Below are 16,258 nucleotides of genomic sequence, written 5' to 3'. Positions count from 1 at the left end.
CTGATCTGAGCTACAACCAATATTTTTTTAAAGGAGTTTTTTTTTTTTAAATTGGAGTACAGTTGCTTTACAGTATTGTGCAACATTGTATTAGTTTCTACTGTAAAGCAAAGTGAATCAGCTATACATATACATATATCCCCTCTTTTTTGGATTTCCTTCTCATTTAGGTCACTGCAGAGCACTGAGTAGAGTTCCCTGTGCTATACGGTAGGTTCTCATTAGTTTGTTGTTTATCTGTAGGTGCAAGCCAGTTACGACGTGACACACTATGAAAATATTTTCTCTGTTTTCTGCGTTCTGGAACAACTTCTTCAGAAGGAAACCGAAGAAGGCAACGCTTCAAAAATGGGGCATGAGGACCAAGAAATCAAGAAATTTCTTCAGAAGCATGATGAAACTATTTTGCAACTCTCTGATGCATTTCCTTTATTTACTTTTTATTTATGGAGACTGGGCACTCTCTTGAACTCAGTAGAGACAGGAACTGTTGAAAATAACTCACTTCCTTAGCAATTTACCAAATATCAGAAGCATACTAAAGTTGAAATTATTGAAGATCTTGTGCTTAACAGATTTTCAAGAATGTTTTTAAATGAGCATTTTAAATGCATCTCTAAATATAATCATTAATTCAATAGTCTTAAATTGTGTATAAAAGATTATTAGTCATATTTCTATACTAAAATCAGCCAGTTTCAGTTGAGAATGCCCTCCTTATTCTTACGGAACGATACCTTACAATATGTTACTCAATAGAGTCTAGCTCTGTTATTCTCTAAAATGGACCATTAATTGTCTTTTATTAAAAAATGAGATTTTAAAAGATTTTCATGTAATAGATGCTAAAAGGTAACAGACGAGATCTTATGTTTTGTTACTTTATCAACAGAGCATTTAAAATAAGTGGTTATAAATGAGATTTTTTTTTTTTGCAGTACGCGGGCCTCTCACTGTTGTGGCCTCTCCCGTTGCCAGAGCACAGGCTCTGGACGCGCAGGCTCAGCGGCCATGGCTCACGGGCCCAGCCGCTTCACAGCACGTGGGATCTTCCCGGACCAGGGCACGAACCCGTGTCCCCCACATTGGCAGGCGGACTCTCAACCACTGCGCCACCAGGGAAGCCCAATAAGATTTTTTTTTAACTTTTCTTTCTTAAATAGTTTCACTTATATAATTTTCTGTTGTCTTAGAGGGGACTCAATGTAGAAGGAGAAAAGTTCTTAACATTTGTAAACCTAATGGCCTTTAATTTCACATAATCAACATATTTGTCAAGTCCTTTTGAAAGTACTAGTTGCTAAAAATGTTTGGTTTTCAACAAATTGTTTGTTTCGATTCTGTTGATTATATAAAATATTCCTGTTGTTAAAATGTAGTTTTTATGTGTAATTAAGTCTAACATCTGTCTAGAAATATACTTTTTATTTATTGAAAGTATATTTATACTTATGAACATATTCGTTGAATTTTCCAGTCACACAATTTCATTGACTTTCATTCAATTATTAAAATCATAAACAACTAACTTAATGAGAACACATTATTTACTTTCCTATAGTGCAATTTAAGGCACAAAAAGTACAAATTTGCTTTATTAATTGTATGTGATATTGTATATAAGTTAATTACCATTTCTGAATGTCATTGGTATTAAAAAACAATTTATATAAAATTGTATCATTATCTGACACACATTTGTGGAGTTATTTCTAGCTTTCTATCACTAGAAAAGATAAAGCCTTTTTTATAATACTGAAACAAAATGTATTATGTAACAAAGAACCACAAAATCTTAGTGGTATACAGCAATAAGTGTTTCTTCTCAGCTATCTGTAGGTTGCTACAGGGTCAGTTCATCTGGGCTCTGCTGGAAAACTCTCCTGCATTGGCAGCTCCCACTGGGCAAGGTTCCATTTTATAGATTGGGCTTTGTTCTCTTCCACATGTGCTTACCCTGGGCAAGAGCAAAAGGGCTCGGCTGAGAAATCACACACTGTTACTCCTGCCCACATGCCTGGGCCGAGTTACTTCAAAGGGTCAAGCCCAGAGGAAAGAGACAGGGAAGTACCCTCCACCTTGAGTGGAATATGATTGACACATAGGAAATGATGTTGGCCTCTTATTTGTCTTTCATTTAATATGAAAGTGCTCTAAGTTGTTTTAAGAATCAACTACTGGGCTTCCCTGGTGGCGCAGTGGTTAAGAGTCCGCCTGCCGATGCAGGGGACACGAGTTTGGGCCCCAGTCTGGGAAGATCCCACATGCCGCGGAGGAGCTGGGCCCATAAGCCATGGCCGCTGAGCCTGCACGTCCGGAGCCTGTGCTCCGCAACGGGAGAGGCCACAGCAGTGAGAGGCCCGCGTACCACCAAAAAAAAAAAAAAGAAAGAATCAACTACTAGGACGAGGGGAAGATGGGAGAAGAGTAAGAGGCAGAGATCACCTTCCTCCCCACAGATACACCAGAAATACATCTACACGTGGAACAACTCCTACAGGACACCTACTGAACACTGGCAGAAGACCTCAGACCTCCAAAAATGCAAGAAACCCCCCACGTACCTGGGTAGGGCAAAAGAAAAAAGAAAAAACAGAGACAAAAGAATAGGGACGGGACCTGCACCAGTGGGAGGGAGCCACGAAGGAGGAAAGGTTTCCACACACTAGGAAGCCCCTTCGTGAGCGGAGACTGCGGGTGGCGGACGGGGGGCCTTCAGAGCCACAGAGGAGACAACAGCAACAGGGGTGCGGAGGGCAAAGCGGAAAGATTCCCGCACAGAGGATCCGTGCCAACCAGCACTCACCAGCCCGAGAGGCTTGTCTGCTCACCCGCCGGGGCGGGTGGGGCTGGGAGCTGAGTCTCGGGCTTCGGTCGGAGCACAGGGAGAGGACTGGGGTTGGTGGCGTGAATACAGCCTGCAGGGGACTAGTGCACCATGGCTAGCCGGGAGTCCAGTAAAAGTCTGGATCTGCCGAACAGGCAAGAGACTTTTTCTTGCCTTTTTGTTTCCTGGTGCACGAGGAGAGGGGATTCAGAGTGCCGCTTAAACGAGCTCCAAAGATGGGTGCGAGATGCGGCTAAAAGCGTGGACCCCAGAGACGGGCATGAAACACTAAGGCTGCTGCTGCTACCACCAAGAAGCCTGTGTGCAAGCACAGGTCACTGTCCACACCTCCCCTCCCGGGAGCCTGTGCAGCCCGCCACTGCCAGGGTCCCGGGATACACGGACAACTTCCCCGGGGGATCGCACGGCAGGCCTCAGGCTGGTGCAATGTCATGCCGGTCTCTGCCGCCGCAGGCTTGCTCCGCACTCCGTACCCCTCCCTCCCTCCGGCCTGAGTGAGACAGAGCCCCCGAATCAGCGGCTACTTTAACCCCAACGTGTCTGAGCGAAGAACAGATGCCCTCCGGCGACCTACACGCAGAGGCAGGGCCAAATCCAAGCTGAGCCCCCAGAGCTGTGTAAACAAATAAGAGAAAGGGAAATCTCTCCCAGCAGCCTCAGAAACATTGGATTAAAGCTCCACAATCAACTTGATGTACCCTGCATCTGTGGAATACATGAATAGACAACGAATCATCCCAAATTGAGGAGGTGGAGTTTGAGAGCAAGATTTATGATTTTTTCCCCTTTTCCTTTTTTTGTGAGTGTGTATGTGTATGCTTCTGTGTGTGAGATTTTGTCTGTATAGCTTTGCTTCCACCATTTGTCCTAGGGTTCTATCCGTCTGGTTTTTTTTCTTCCTTTCTTTCTTTTTTTCTTTCAAAAATTTTTTTTTCTTAATAATTATTTTTTATTTAATCTTACTTTATTTTCTTCTATCTTCTTTCTTTCTTTTCTTTTCTTTCTTTTGCATTTCTTCCAACTTATTCTCCCTTTTATTCTGAGCCGTGTGGATGCAGGGCTCTTGGTGCTGCACCCAGGAGTCAGTGCTGTGCCTCTGAGGTGGGAGAGCCAACTTCAGGACACTGGTCCACAAGAGACCTCCCAGCTCCACATACTATCAAATGGTGAAAATCTCCCAGAGATCTCCATCTCAACACCAGCACCCAGCTTCACTCAATGACCAGCAAGCTGACACACTATGCCAAACAACTAGCAAGACAGGAACACAACCCCACCCATTAACAGAGAGGCTGCCTAAAATCATAAGTCCACAGACACCCCAAAACACACCACCAGACGTGGACCTGCCCACCAGAAAGACAAGATCCAGCCTCATCCACCAGAACACAGGCACTAGTCCCCTCCACCAGGAAGCCTACACAACCCACTGAACCAACTTTAGCCACTGGGGATAGACACCAAAAACAACGGGAACTATGAACCTGCAGCCTGCAAAAAGGAAACCCCAAACACAGTAAGATAAGCAAAATGAGAAGACAAAAAACACACTGCAGATGAAGGAGCAAGATAAAAACCCACCAGACCTAACAACTGTAGAGGAAATAGGCAGTCTACCTGAAAAAGAATTCAGAATAATGATAGTAAAGATGATCCAAAATCTTGGAAATAGAATAGACAAAATGCAAGAAACATTTAACAAGGACCTAGAAGAACTAAAGATGAAATAAGCAACGATGAACACAATAAATGAAATGAAAAATACTCTAGATTGGATCAATAGCAGAATAACTGAGGCAGAAGAACAGATAAGTGACCTGGAAGATAAAATAGTGGATATAACTACTGCAGAGCAGAATAAAGAAGAAAAGAATGAAAAGAACTGAGGACAGTCTCAGAGACCTCTGGGACAACATTAAACGCACCAACATTCGAATTATAGGGGTTCCAGAAGAAGAAGACAAAAAGAAAGGGACTGAGAAAATATTTGAAGAGATTATAGTTGAAAACTTCCCTAATACAGTAAGGAAATAGTTAATCAAGTCCAGGAAGCACAGAGAGTCCCATACAGGATAAATCCAAGGAGAAACACACCAAGACACATATTAATCAAACTGTTCAAAAATTACATACAAAGAAAACATATTAAAAGCAGCACGGAAAAACAACAAATAACACACAAGGGAATCCCCATAAGGTTAACAGCTGGTACTTCAGCAGAAACTCTGCAAGCCAGAAGGGACTGTCAGGACATATTTAAAGTGATGAAGGAGAAAAACCTGCAACCAAGATTACTCTACCCAGCAAGGACCTCATTCAGATTTGATGGGGAAATTAAAACCTTTACAGACAAGCAAAAGCTGAGAGAGTTCAGCACCACCAAACCAGCTTTACAACAAATGCTAAAGGAACTTCTCTAGGCAAGCAACAGAAGAGAAGGAAAAGACCTACAATAACGAACCCAAAACAATTAAGAAAATGGGAATAGGAACATACATATCGATAATTACCTTAAATGTAAATGGATTAAATGCACCCACCAATAGACACATATTGGCTGAATGGATACAAAAGCAAGACCCATATATATGCTGTCTACAAGTGACCCACTTCAGACCTAGAGACACATACAGACTGAAAGTAAGGGGATGGAAAAAATACTCCATGCAAATGGAAACCAAAAGAAAGCTGGAGTAGCAATTCTCATATCACACAAAATAGACTTCAAAATAAAGACTATTAGAAGAGACAAAGAAGGACACTACATAATGATCAAGGGATCATTCCAAGAAAAAGATATAACAATTGTAAATATTTATGCACCCAACATAGGAGCACCTCAATACATAAGGCAAATACTAACAGCCATAAAAGGGGAAATGGACAGTAACACATTCATAGTAGGGGACTTTAACACCCCACTTTCACCCATGGACAGATGGTCAAAAATGAAATTAAATAAGGAAACACAAGCTTTAAATGATACATTAAACAAGATGGACTGAATTGATATTTATAGGACATTCCATCGAAAAACAACAGAATACACATTTTTCTCAAGTGCTCATGGAACATTCTCCAGGATAGATCATATCTTGGGTCACAAATCAAGCCTTGGTAAATTTAAGAAAATTGAAATTGTATCAAGTATCTTTTCCGACCACAATGCTATGAGACTAGATTTTAATTACAGGAAAAGATCTGTAAAAATACAAACACATGGAGGCTAAACAATACACTACTTAATAACGAAGTGATCACTGAAGAAATCAAAGAGGAAATCAAAAAATACCTAGAAACAAATGAAAATGGAGACATGTCGACCCAAAACCTATGGGATGCAGCAAAAGCAGTTCTAAGAGGGAAGTTTATCGCAATACAAGCCCACTTAAGAAACAGGAAACATCTCGAATAAACAACCTAACCTTGCACCTAAAGTAATTAGAGAAAGAAGAACAAAAAAACCCCAAAGTTAGCAGAAGGAAAGAAATCATGAAAATCAGAAATAAATGAAAAAGAAATGAAGGAAACGATAGCAAAGATCAATAAAAATAAAAGCTGGTTCTTTGAGAAGATAAACAAAATAGATAAACCATTAGCCAGACTCATCAAGAAAAAAAGGGAGAAGACTCAAATCAATAGAATTAGAAATGAAAAAGAAGAAGTAACAACTGACACTGCAGAAATACAAAAGATCATGAGAGATTACTGCAAGCAACTCTATGCCAATAAAATGGACAACCTGGAAGAAATGGACAAATTCTTAGGAAAGCAGAACCTTCTGAGACTGAACCAGGAAGAAAAAGAAAATATGAACAGACCAATCACAAGCACTGAAATTGAAACTGTGATTAAAAACCTTCCAACAAACAAAAGCCCAGGACCAGATGGCTTCACAGGCGAATTCTATCAAACATTTAGAGAAGAGCTAACACCTATCCTTCTCAAACTCTTCCAAAATATAGCAGAGGGAGGAACACTCCCAAATTCCTTCTATGAGGCCACCATCACCTTGATACCAAAACCAGACAAGGATGTCACAAAGTCAGAAAACTACAGGCCAATATCACTGATGAACACAGATGCAAAAATCCTCAACAAAATACTAGCAAACAGAATCCAACAGCACATTAACAGGATCATACACCATGACCAAGTGGGGTTTATTCCAGGAATGCAGGATTCTTCAATATATTCAAATCAACCAACGTGATACACCATATTAACAAATTGAAGGAGAAAAACCATATGATCATCTCAATAGATGCAGAGAAAACTTTCAACAAAATTCAACACCCATTTATGATAAAAACCCTGCAGAAAGTAGGCATAGAGGGAACTTTCCTCAACATAATAAAGGCTATATATGACAAACCCACAGCCAACGTCTTCCTCAATGGTGAAAAATGAAAGCATTTCCACTAAGATCAGGAACAAGACAAGGTTGCCAACTCCCACTACTATTATTCAACATAGTTTTGGAAGTTTTAGCCACAGCAATCAGAGAAGAAAAGGAAATAAAAGGAATCCAAAACGGAAAAGAAGAAGTAAAGCTGTCACTGTTTGCAGATGACATGATACTATACATACAGAATCCTAAAGATGCTACCAGAAAACTACTATAGCTAATCAATGAATTTGGTAAAGTTGCAGGATACAAAATTAATGCACAGAAATCTCTTATATTCCTATACACTAATGATGAAAAATCTGAAAGTGAAATCAAGAAAACACTCCCATTTACCATTGCAACAAAAGGAGTAAAATATCTAGGAATAAGCCTACCTAAGGAGACAAAAGACCTGTATGCAGAAAATTATAAGACACTGATGAAAGAAATTAATGATGATACAAATAGATGGAGAGATATACCATGTTCTTGGATTGGAAGAATCCACATTGTGAAAATGACTCTACTACCCAAAGCAATCTACAGATTCAATGCAATCCCTATCAAACTACCACTGGCATTTCTCACAGACCTAGAACAAAAAATGTCACAATTTGTATGGAAACACAAAAGACCCCGAATAGCCAAAGCAATCTTGAGAACGAAAAACAGAGCTGGAGGAATCAGGCTCCCGAACTTCAGACTATACTACAAAGCTACAGTTATCAAGACGGTATGGTACTGGCACAAAAACAGAAAGATGGATCAATGGAACAGGATAGAAAGCCCAGAGATAAACCCACGCACATATGATCACCTTATCTTTGATAAAGGAGGCAGGCATGTACAGTGGAGAAAGGACAGCCTCTTCAATAAGTGGTGCTGGGAAAACTGGACAGGTACATGTAAAAGTATGAGATTAGATCAGTCCCTAACACCATACACAAAAATAAGTTCAAAATGGATTAAAGACCTAAATGTAAGGCCAGAAACTATCAAACTGTTAGAGGAAAACATAGGCAGAACACTCTGTGACATAAATCACAGAAAGATCCTTTTTCACCCACCTCCTAGAGAAATGGAAATAAAAACAAAACTAAGCAAATGGGATCTAATGAAACTTCAAAGCTTTTGCACAGCAAAGGAAACCATAAACAAGACCAAAAGACAACCCTCATAATGGGAGAAAATAATTACAAATGAAGCAACTGACAAAGGATTAATCTCCAAAATTTATAAGCAGCTCATGCAGCTAAGTAACAAAAAGACAAACAACCCAATCCAAAAATGGGCAGAAGACCTAAAGAGACATTTGTCCAAAGAAGATATACAGACTGCCAACAAACACATGAAAGAAAGCTCAACATCGTTAATCATTAGAGAAATGCGAATCAAAACTACAATGAGATATCATCTCACACCAGTCAGAATGGCCATCATCAAAAAATCTAGAAGCAATAAATGCTGGAGAGGGTGTGGAGAAAAGGGAACAGTCTTGCACTGCTGGTGGGAATGTGAATTGGTACAGCCACTATGGAGAACAGTATGGAGGTTCCTTAAAAAACTACAAATAGAACTACCATATGACCCAGCAATCCCACTACTGGGCATATACCCTGAGAAAACCATAATTCAAAAAGAGTCATGCACCAAAATGTTCATTGCAGCTCTATTTACAATAGCCCGGAGATGGAAACCACCTAAGTGTCCATCATCGGATGAATGGATAAAGAAGATGTGGCACATATATACAGTGGAATATTACTCAGCCATAAAAAGAAATGAAATTGAGCTATTTGTAATGAGGTGGATGGACCTAGAGTTTGTCATACAGAGTGAAGTATGTCAGAAAGAGAAAGACAAATACCGTATGCTACCACATATATATGGAATTTAAGAAAAAAAAATGTTATGAAGAACCTGGGGGTAAGACAGGAATAAAGACACAGACCTACTGGAGAATGGACTTGAGGTTATGGGGAGGGGGAAGGGTGAGCTGTGACAAAGTGAGAGAGAGGCATGGACATATATACACTACCAAACGTAAATTAGCTAGTGGGAAGCAGCCACATAGCACAGGGAGATCAGCTCGGTACTTTGTGACCACCTAGAGGGGTGGGATAGGGAGGGTGGGAGGGAGGGAGACGCAAGAGGGAAGAGAAATGGGAACATATGTATATGTATACCTGATTCACTTTGTTATAAAGCAGAAACTAACACACCATTGTAAAGCAATTATACTCCAATAAAGATGTAAAAAAAAAAAAAGAATCAACTACTAATAGGAAGTAAAGCTTGTAAAAAGAAAATATGAATATAACATTCAAGACATCAAACTCCATTTTATAATTCATAGGTGTACATTCTGAATTTGTAATATTTTCTTTTGATATTTTAATCTAATTTCTCTTGTAGCTGCTTAACTGGTTGGTGAACTTCTGTTGTTTTTAGTCCGTAGTTGTTAAGTGTTCCATAGCTAATCCATTTGAGCAACCAGATTTACAGTGATAACATTAACCTCAATTGTCTCTGATGTAAAGCAGTGGTTCTCAAATGTGGGCCCCAGGCCATCAGCATCAGCAACTCTTAGGAAGCTGTTAGAAATACATGTTCTAGGGCCCCACACCAGACCTACTTTAGAATCAGAAGAGCTGGGGTGGAGCCCAGAAATCTGTGTTGGATCAAGCCCTCCATCAATGTTTAAGAACCACTGCCATGTATACGTATAACAGATTCACTTTTCTGTACAGCAGAAACTAACACAACATTGTAAAGCAACTATACGCCAATAAAAATTAAAAAATAAGAAGAACCACAGCCATAATCATTGTTTTTTACTGAACAGGAGGGATTACCACATATAATATCATTCAGAAAGTAGAAATTCAGTCATCCCAAATTACTTTACTGAATTTTTAAACTTCCCCAGTGTGTGCCTTAAAATTCCAAAGGAGGATTTGGGGAACCTAAATTATTCATGATTTACTTAAAATGAGTAGCAAGTTTATAAACATATCAACCTTAATAGCACTTTAAAAATGAGCATCTTTACACTTAGCTTTTAGTTCCTTCACTAAAATACTCTCTGTTGGTGGCGTTTTTTAAAATTATTATAATCTGAGTTTAAGAGATGTAAACTAATTACAGCTTTCTGCATTAGTCCTAGTATGGAGCATGCAGAGAGATGCAGACAGGATGTTACTTTTTTTTGTTTTTTGCGGTACGCAGGCCTCTCACTGTTGTGGCCTCTCCCATTGCGGAGCACAGGCTCCGGACGCGCAGGCTCAGCAGCCACGGCTCACGGGCCCAGCCGTTCTGCGGCATGTGGGATCTTCCCGGACCGGGGCACGAACCCGTGTCTCCTGCATCGGCAGGCAGACCCTCAACCACTGCACCACCAGGGAAGCCCCCAGGATGTTACTTTTAAGTCGAGATATTGGGCATCCCAAATAGTATCAGAATGTTTCTCTTATTCCAGGAGTTCTGTTTTTATACATACAGTAAATATAGTTTAGTTATAAATATATGATTCTATTTCTCAACCCTTGAGACGAAATTCTATCTTCTTTCAATCCTGGAATATGGTGAGATGTTAATAAGTAAGTACTAAACAATGGCCTGTTCTCAACTCGTGTGCTTAATTTATTTTCACCACTTTGAGTCTTTACCGTGTTACTGTAATCTCCAGAGTGACCTAAGGACAGCACCCCCGATGTGATGAGGGGACAGAACCATCACTCCTTTTAGCTTCAACGACTTTCTAAGACATTTTCATGAATGATTGATCCTTTCAGGAACCCTAGAAATACCAGACACTCCACCAGCATGGAAAAGGATGTATTTGTTCTTATTTGTCTTTCAAACTCACACTCGACTTCAACATTCATTTTGTAAAAAGAGATCCAAACCTCTTGAAACTAAGTCTATTGTTTGGAAAACAAAATATCCTTTCTTATATTTTACCTCGTGGTCCTTAAGTGTTGATAGCTAACTTGCATTGAGGACGGGGTGCAGGTCCTGGAACTACCCTGACATGAACTTCCCCTCTGCGAGGACTCCAGAGCCGGGGCACTCTCCTGGGACGAGTGACCACAGTCCATTAAAATGTGTGGTTTGTCCCCTTCCACAGTGGCTCGTGACCAAGAAGTGTAGCTCGCCACAGCTGGCTAGGCTTCTTACCTCACAACTTGATAAAATCTAGGAGGGAGTTCCAGAGACCGGGCTGAGAAAATACAGCAACTCCAATTATACAACCAACAAACAAAAACACAGAGCTAGAAGTTACTATAGAAATGTGAGGATGTCTCCAACTCCAAATGAATATACTGATATTATTTCCATGTGAAAAGTTAAAAATAATTTCTAAGGCTAGTATGAGCTTGGCTCATGACATACTTTCCTTTTAATTAGAGTCTCTTCCATACATACCATCTAATCCATGTGCCTTTGCACCATCACTTCATTAAGGCAGGTTGTAATACCCAGCATTTAGTGAACCCCTGGTATGTGCTAGGCACTCCACTCAATTCTTGACATTTATTATTTTGCTTAATCCTTCTAACAACCTTATGAGGTAAGTATATTATCATCCCCAGTCGGATGATAATATACTTAGGAATGCGTTACTTACATGCTATATTACAAGGAGAAACTGAGAGTATGGTAAGTAATGCATGCATTACTCACGTGCTCTGTGCTTGCTTCAGGAAGCAAGCACAGAGCATGTAAGTAATTAGCTCATAATCACAAGGCTGGGAAAAAAAATAATCAGAGCCAAGATTCAAAGAGGCTACGAGCCACTGAGTCAAGAGCCTGCATTGTGAGCACTCAGCTGCCCTCAGCTGCCATGTGCTCTGCAAAAGTGGAAACTAAGTGCACAGGATAAAGTTACCCTGACAGTAAAACTCCCGTGGGCACTCTTTCTAGGAGTTCATTTTAGACATACACAGCATGTGCTTGTGATAATTACAGTGGTGGGCAATTTACACTCCATGAAGTAAAACTGGGATGACTGAAACATTCCTTTATATTTGGAAGAATAAAAGAAGTTCAGAAAGACACCAGAGATATCCAACTGGTGGCATTTATTTAAATGAAATAGATATAAATTCTGCTCTAGTATCTGATTGTTTTGTAAGCCAGTACGAGTAACACTTTCCGAGGATAAAGGAGGTTAAATCTTTCAAAATGCAAGGATGAAGATCAGACAACCGTATATGGATTACAGTTAATTCCTAAGTCTTAGCCATGGAAATAAATAATACATGTGAAGCCCAGTTTCTCTATATTGGCTCCAAAATCATACTTTCCTGTTGTAAGTGTAAAGAAAAATATCTCTATTTCATGATTGAAATTGATGAGTATGAGCCTGTTGACAGTATTTGACATTTCTAAACAATCCTATGAAGTAGACAGAAAATGTCTTTATAACTCTATACATCACAGGAAAAAGATGTATAAGTAAATAAATAATTTAAAGCATTTCAGTGACATGTTCCCCCCAAAAGTTTAGGCAGTTCTCGTTGACTCATTTTCCTTTGATCTGGGAAAAGAGATATGGAGACTTGACGGGCGATCTGCCTTGTCCATCAGCTCTCACTGCACCCAGTTTCATTTGAGAGCTTTTCTGTTTTTCCCACAGGGAGACCATAGTGAAGCCCAGAAAGGAACAGGCTGTGGAAGGCACAGATGCGGGGGAATGTGTTGTGGAGTGGACGGAAGGACAGAGGACAGAGGGCCATCACGGGCCCAGCTGTCGTGTGACTTAGGACAAGTAATTTAATACTCTCAGTTTCTCCTTGTAACATAGAGCACCTGCGTTTCAGTTTTCAAGTGGAAAGAACAAAGAGTATCTGTATTTCTGCTTGGAAAATGTGTTTCTCTGAATGTATGCATAAATGATTAGACTAAAATTGTTCAAGGTACCTACTCCTTATTACTAACTGTGACTGCCCAGCATTGGAAGTTGTGTCTCTTTTCTGTCTTCATGGAAGTCTTCCCTCGATATGTATTTTTACACATGTAACGGGTTCTAGTACTTGGAGTTAAAAGATGAGGGTATCATTCTACCCCGTCATATAAATAAAAGCTCCATTTCTTCATTGTTACTTTTTTTTTTACAAGGACAATCTTACCATAGGATTGTGTGAATGAAATGGAATGATATCTGTGAAAACTACTTTGTGAACTCTGCAGTTAAAATAATGATACTGAGAAGCAGATGAGCGAACACTTAGTGTTTATTATGCACCAGGCACTTTACATGTACTTCCTCCTTCAACCCTCATAACAACTCTCTAACATAGGCCAGTACTATTATTTCTATTAGTCCCATTTTACAGATGAGGAAACAGGCACAGAGAGTTTAAGAACTTTCCAGAGTCACACAGAATGTGACAGAGATCGTATTAAACAAGTTTTATTTATTCCTATCTCCTTTTATTCCAAATGTTCTACATGAATTCTAAGTGGATTCATAGCTGAGCCGTAATGAAACTCAATCTCTGGCTGAATCTTTCCCATTATATTTATGATGATCAATAAATGTCAGCCATAATTTATGTCTGCTAGAAGCTGCACCATGCTTTATTATATTCTGTAATTTCATTTGCTGACCTGCCGTAGACAAACCAGTCATTCAGAAGTCTAGAACCAGTGACATTCTGAAATAGCGGTAAATTTAGGAGACCTCTTCCTGCCAGCCAGGGACTCTGGCTTTCACATGCCTGCAGCCTAGACAGACAGTTTTTTGTGTGTGGTTCACAGCCCAGGCTTCTTGCACTGACTCCTGATTCTCATTCTGATTTCCTGTTGAATTTGGGTCCTTCTCCTAGATGGGATCGGCAGAGGGGATGTTAGTTCCTCATCTTCTGGAAAGAGCATCTTAATTTTCTTTTGTGAATTTCCTTGTTCCATTGTGCACAGTCTTTTGTAACACTAAAAAAAATCAAGATGCCTTTTTTTCTAGCTGAAAGGTGTTCGCATGACACAAGCTGAAGCATTTGGAAACTCCCTCTCTAACATTTGACTCCTGTGCAGAATCACTGAAACCAGCTGCAGCTCATTGATCCCAGCCACAGCACACTGACGAGATTGTTGCACACTTCCTGCTCCTAGATTCCCACTGCTGCCTGCTTTCTGCATTTTTCTAAACCTGATCCTCAGCTTTCCAGTTCGGTCTGTGAGCCACCAGATGTTTGTTTGTTTTTTGCGGTACGCGGGCCTCTCACTGTTGTGGCCTCTCCCGTTGCGGAGCACAGGCTCCGGACGCACAGGCTTAGCGGCCATGGCTCACGGGCACAGCCGCTCCGCGGCATGTGGGATCTTCCCGGACCGGGGCATGAACCCGTGTCCCCTGCATCGGCAGGCGGACTCCCAACCACTGCGCCACCAGGGAAGCCTTTACAACTTCTATGTTGAATGATATAATAATTTACATAATATTTGTTGGAAAGAAAATGTTAATCCTACATGCAATTCTATAATATTTGAGAAGTCAAGAAACTTTGTAACATTTTACATTTAAAGTCCATTAATTTTCTGATACAACACTCATTAAGTATTCCCTAAATACTAACAATGAAAGTGATCTATTCTCATGGTTAAAAAAAGAAAAAAAAGCAAGTGTGAAAATATAGGATTGGACTTCCCCGGTGCTGCAGTGGTTAAGAATCTGCCTGCCAATGCCGGGGACACGGGTTCTAGCCCTGGTCCAGGAAGATCCCACATGCTGTGGAGCAACTAAGCCCATGCGCCACAACTACTGAAGCCTGTGCGCCACAACTACTGAAGCCCGCGCACCTAGAGCCCGTGCTCCGCAACAGGAGAAGCCACCACAATGAGAAGCCCGTGTACCGCCATGAAGAGTAGCCCCTGCTCTCCACGCTAGAGAAAGCCCGCATGCAACAATGAAGACCCAACACAGCCAAAACCAAAAAATAAATAAATGTATTTAAAAATATATATAGGATACATTAGAAACAACATATATGGAAATACCTCAGACATTCAGACATGTACTCACAGCCTTTGACAATTTCAGCAAATTTAACTTAATATCCATAGATTTATTTTACTTTCTCTGTGTTACCTCCATCACTTTAAATTATAGACTACTTTCCAGATACCATAACTGGTACCTTTTACCATAGTGCCTTTGGATATGAGAGACATCATATGAAACTAAGTTACTGATATACTCATCACTAACCTAGCACTAGAAAGTAAAATCTTAGCATGTGTTGAGAAACACAGTTTTGTTTGTTCATTTGTTTGTTTTGTTTGCAATCATCTAAGGTTAAATGCTGGTTGATGGGTTTGTTATGCAGTGGGTCACTGCTGTCCACCTGGAGCTTTATAGGCACAGTGAAATGGCATTTATTGATACTAGCTACACACCTGAATGTAGCAGCAACGTCTCGTGTAAGTTGGCCTAGACTCTCCAGTTGGTCCCAGTATCAATGACAAGATGGCAATACAAGATTACTAAATCACTGGAACTGGATGTGCAACCCCAGTTTAATATTCATTTTGTGAGAAATATTTATGACCTATTTCCCTACATTACTCAGAATGCACAGAGGGTCGATTATCAAAACCAAGACATTTTCATACAGGTTTACCTTTGCCCTGGGTACACTCCTCACGTCACACATAGCCCGTCCTCAAGTCTTCCAAGCACCCAGTCGAGGGGCACCTTATCTGTGAAGTGGTCCCCCAGTGGGGTTGATCACGTCCTGCTCTGTGCCACCACTATGGCCCATACTGAGTTTTATCATAGGGTGTGCATATCTCTGTCCTACTGACAAAGATGGTGGCGGGTATCTTACATCTCCATTTCTCCAACTCTGGGCGAGGGCTGTGATCCATCTTCTGTGTCCTATACCCACCTGCTGAGTGTTCCTGGAGAAAATCACACAGGAAGACCTAATCGTGCTGTTATATTTTCATTGTTACCAATTTCAGCGTAGCTGCACACTGAACCTCTTCTTTTTTTCTCATTTTGTACTCAACTCTCATCC

The 16,258-nt window shown here is 40.4% G+C and overlaps 1 protein-coding gene across 1 annotated transcript in view; it reads left to right on the top strand.

Annotated features, from left to right (window-relative positions):
- Window positions 1–513, top strand: part of MEI4 (meiotic double-stranded break formation protein 4) — a 200,686-nt gene extending 200,173 nt beyond the window's left edge. The window contains exon 4 of the mRNA XM_060030449.1: window positions 244–513. Within this exon, the coding sequence (XP_059886432.1) occupies window positions 244–513 (270 nt within the window). The remainder of the gene's footprint in view (window positions 1–243) is intronic.
- The last annotated feature ends 15,745 nt before the right edge of the window (window positions 514–16,258 follow it).

Source organism: Delphinus delphis, chromosome 14 (assembly GCF_949987515.2).
Source record: "Delphinus delphis chromosome 14, mDelDel1.2, whole genome shotgun sequence".
NCBI lineage: Eukaryota > Metazoa > Chordata > Mammalia > Artiodactyla > Delphinidae > Delphinus > Delphinus delphis.
This window is presented reverse-complemented; position numbering and strand designations above follow the sequence as displayed.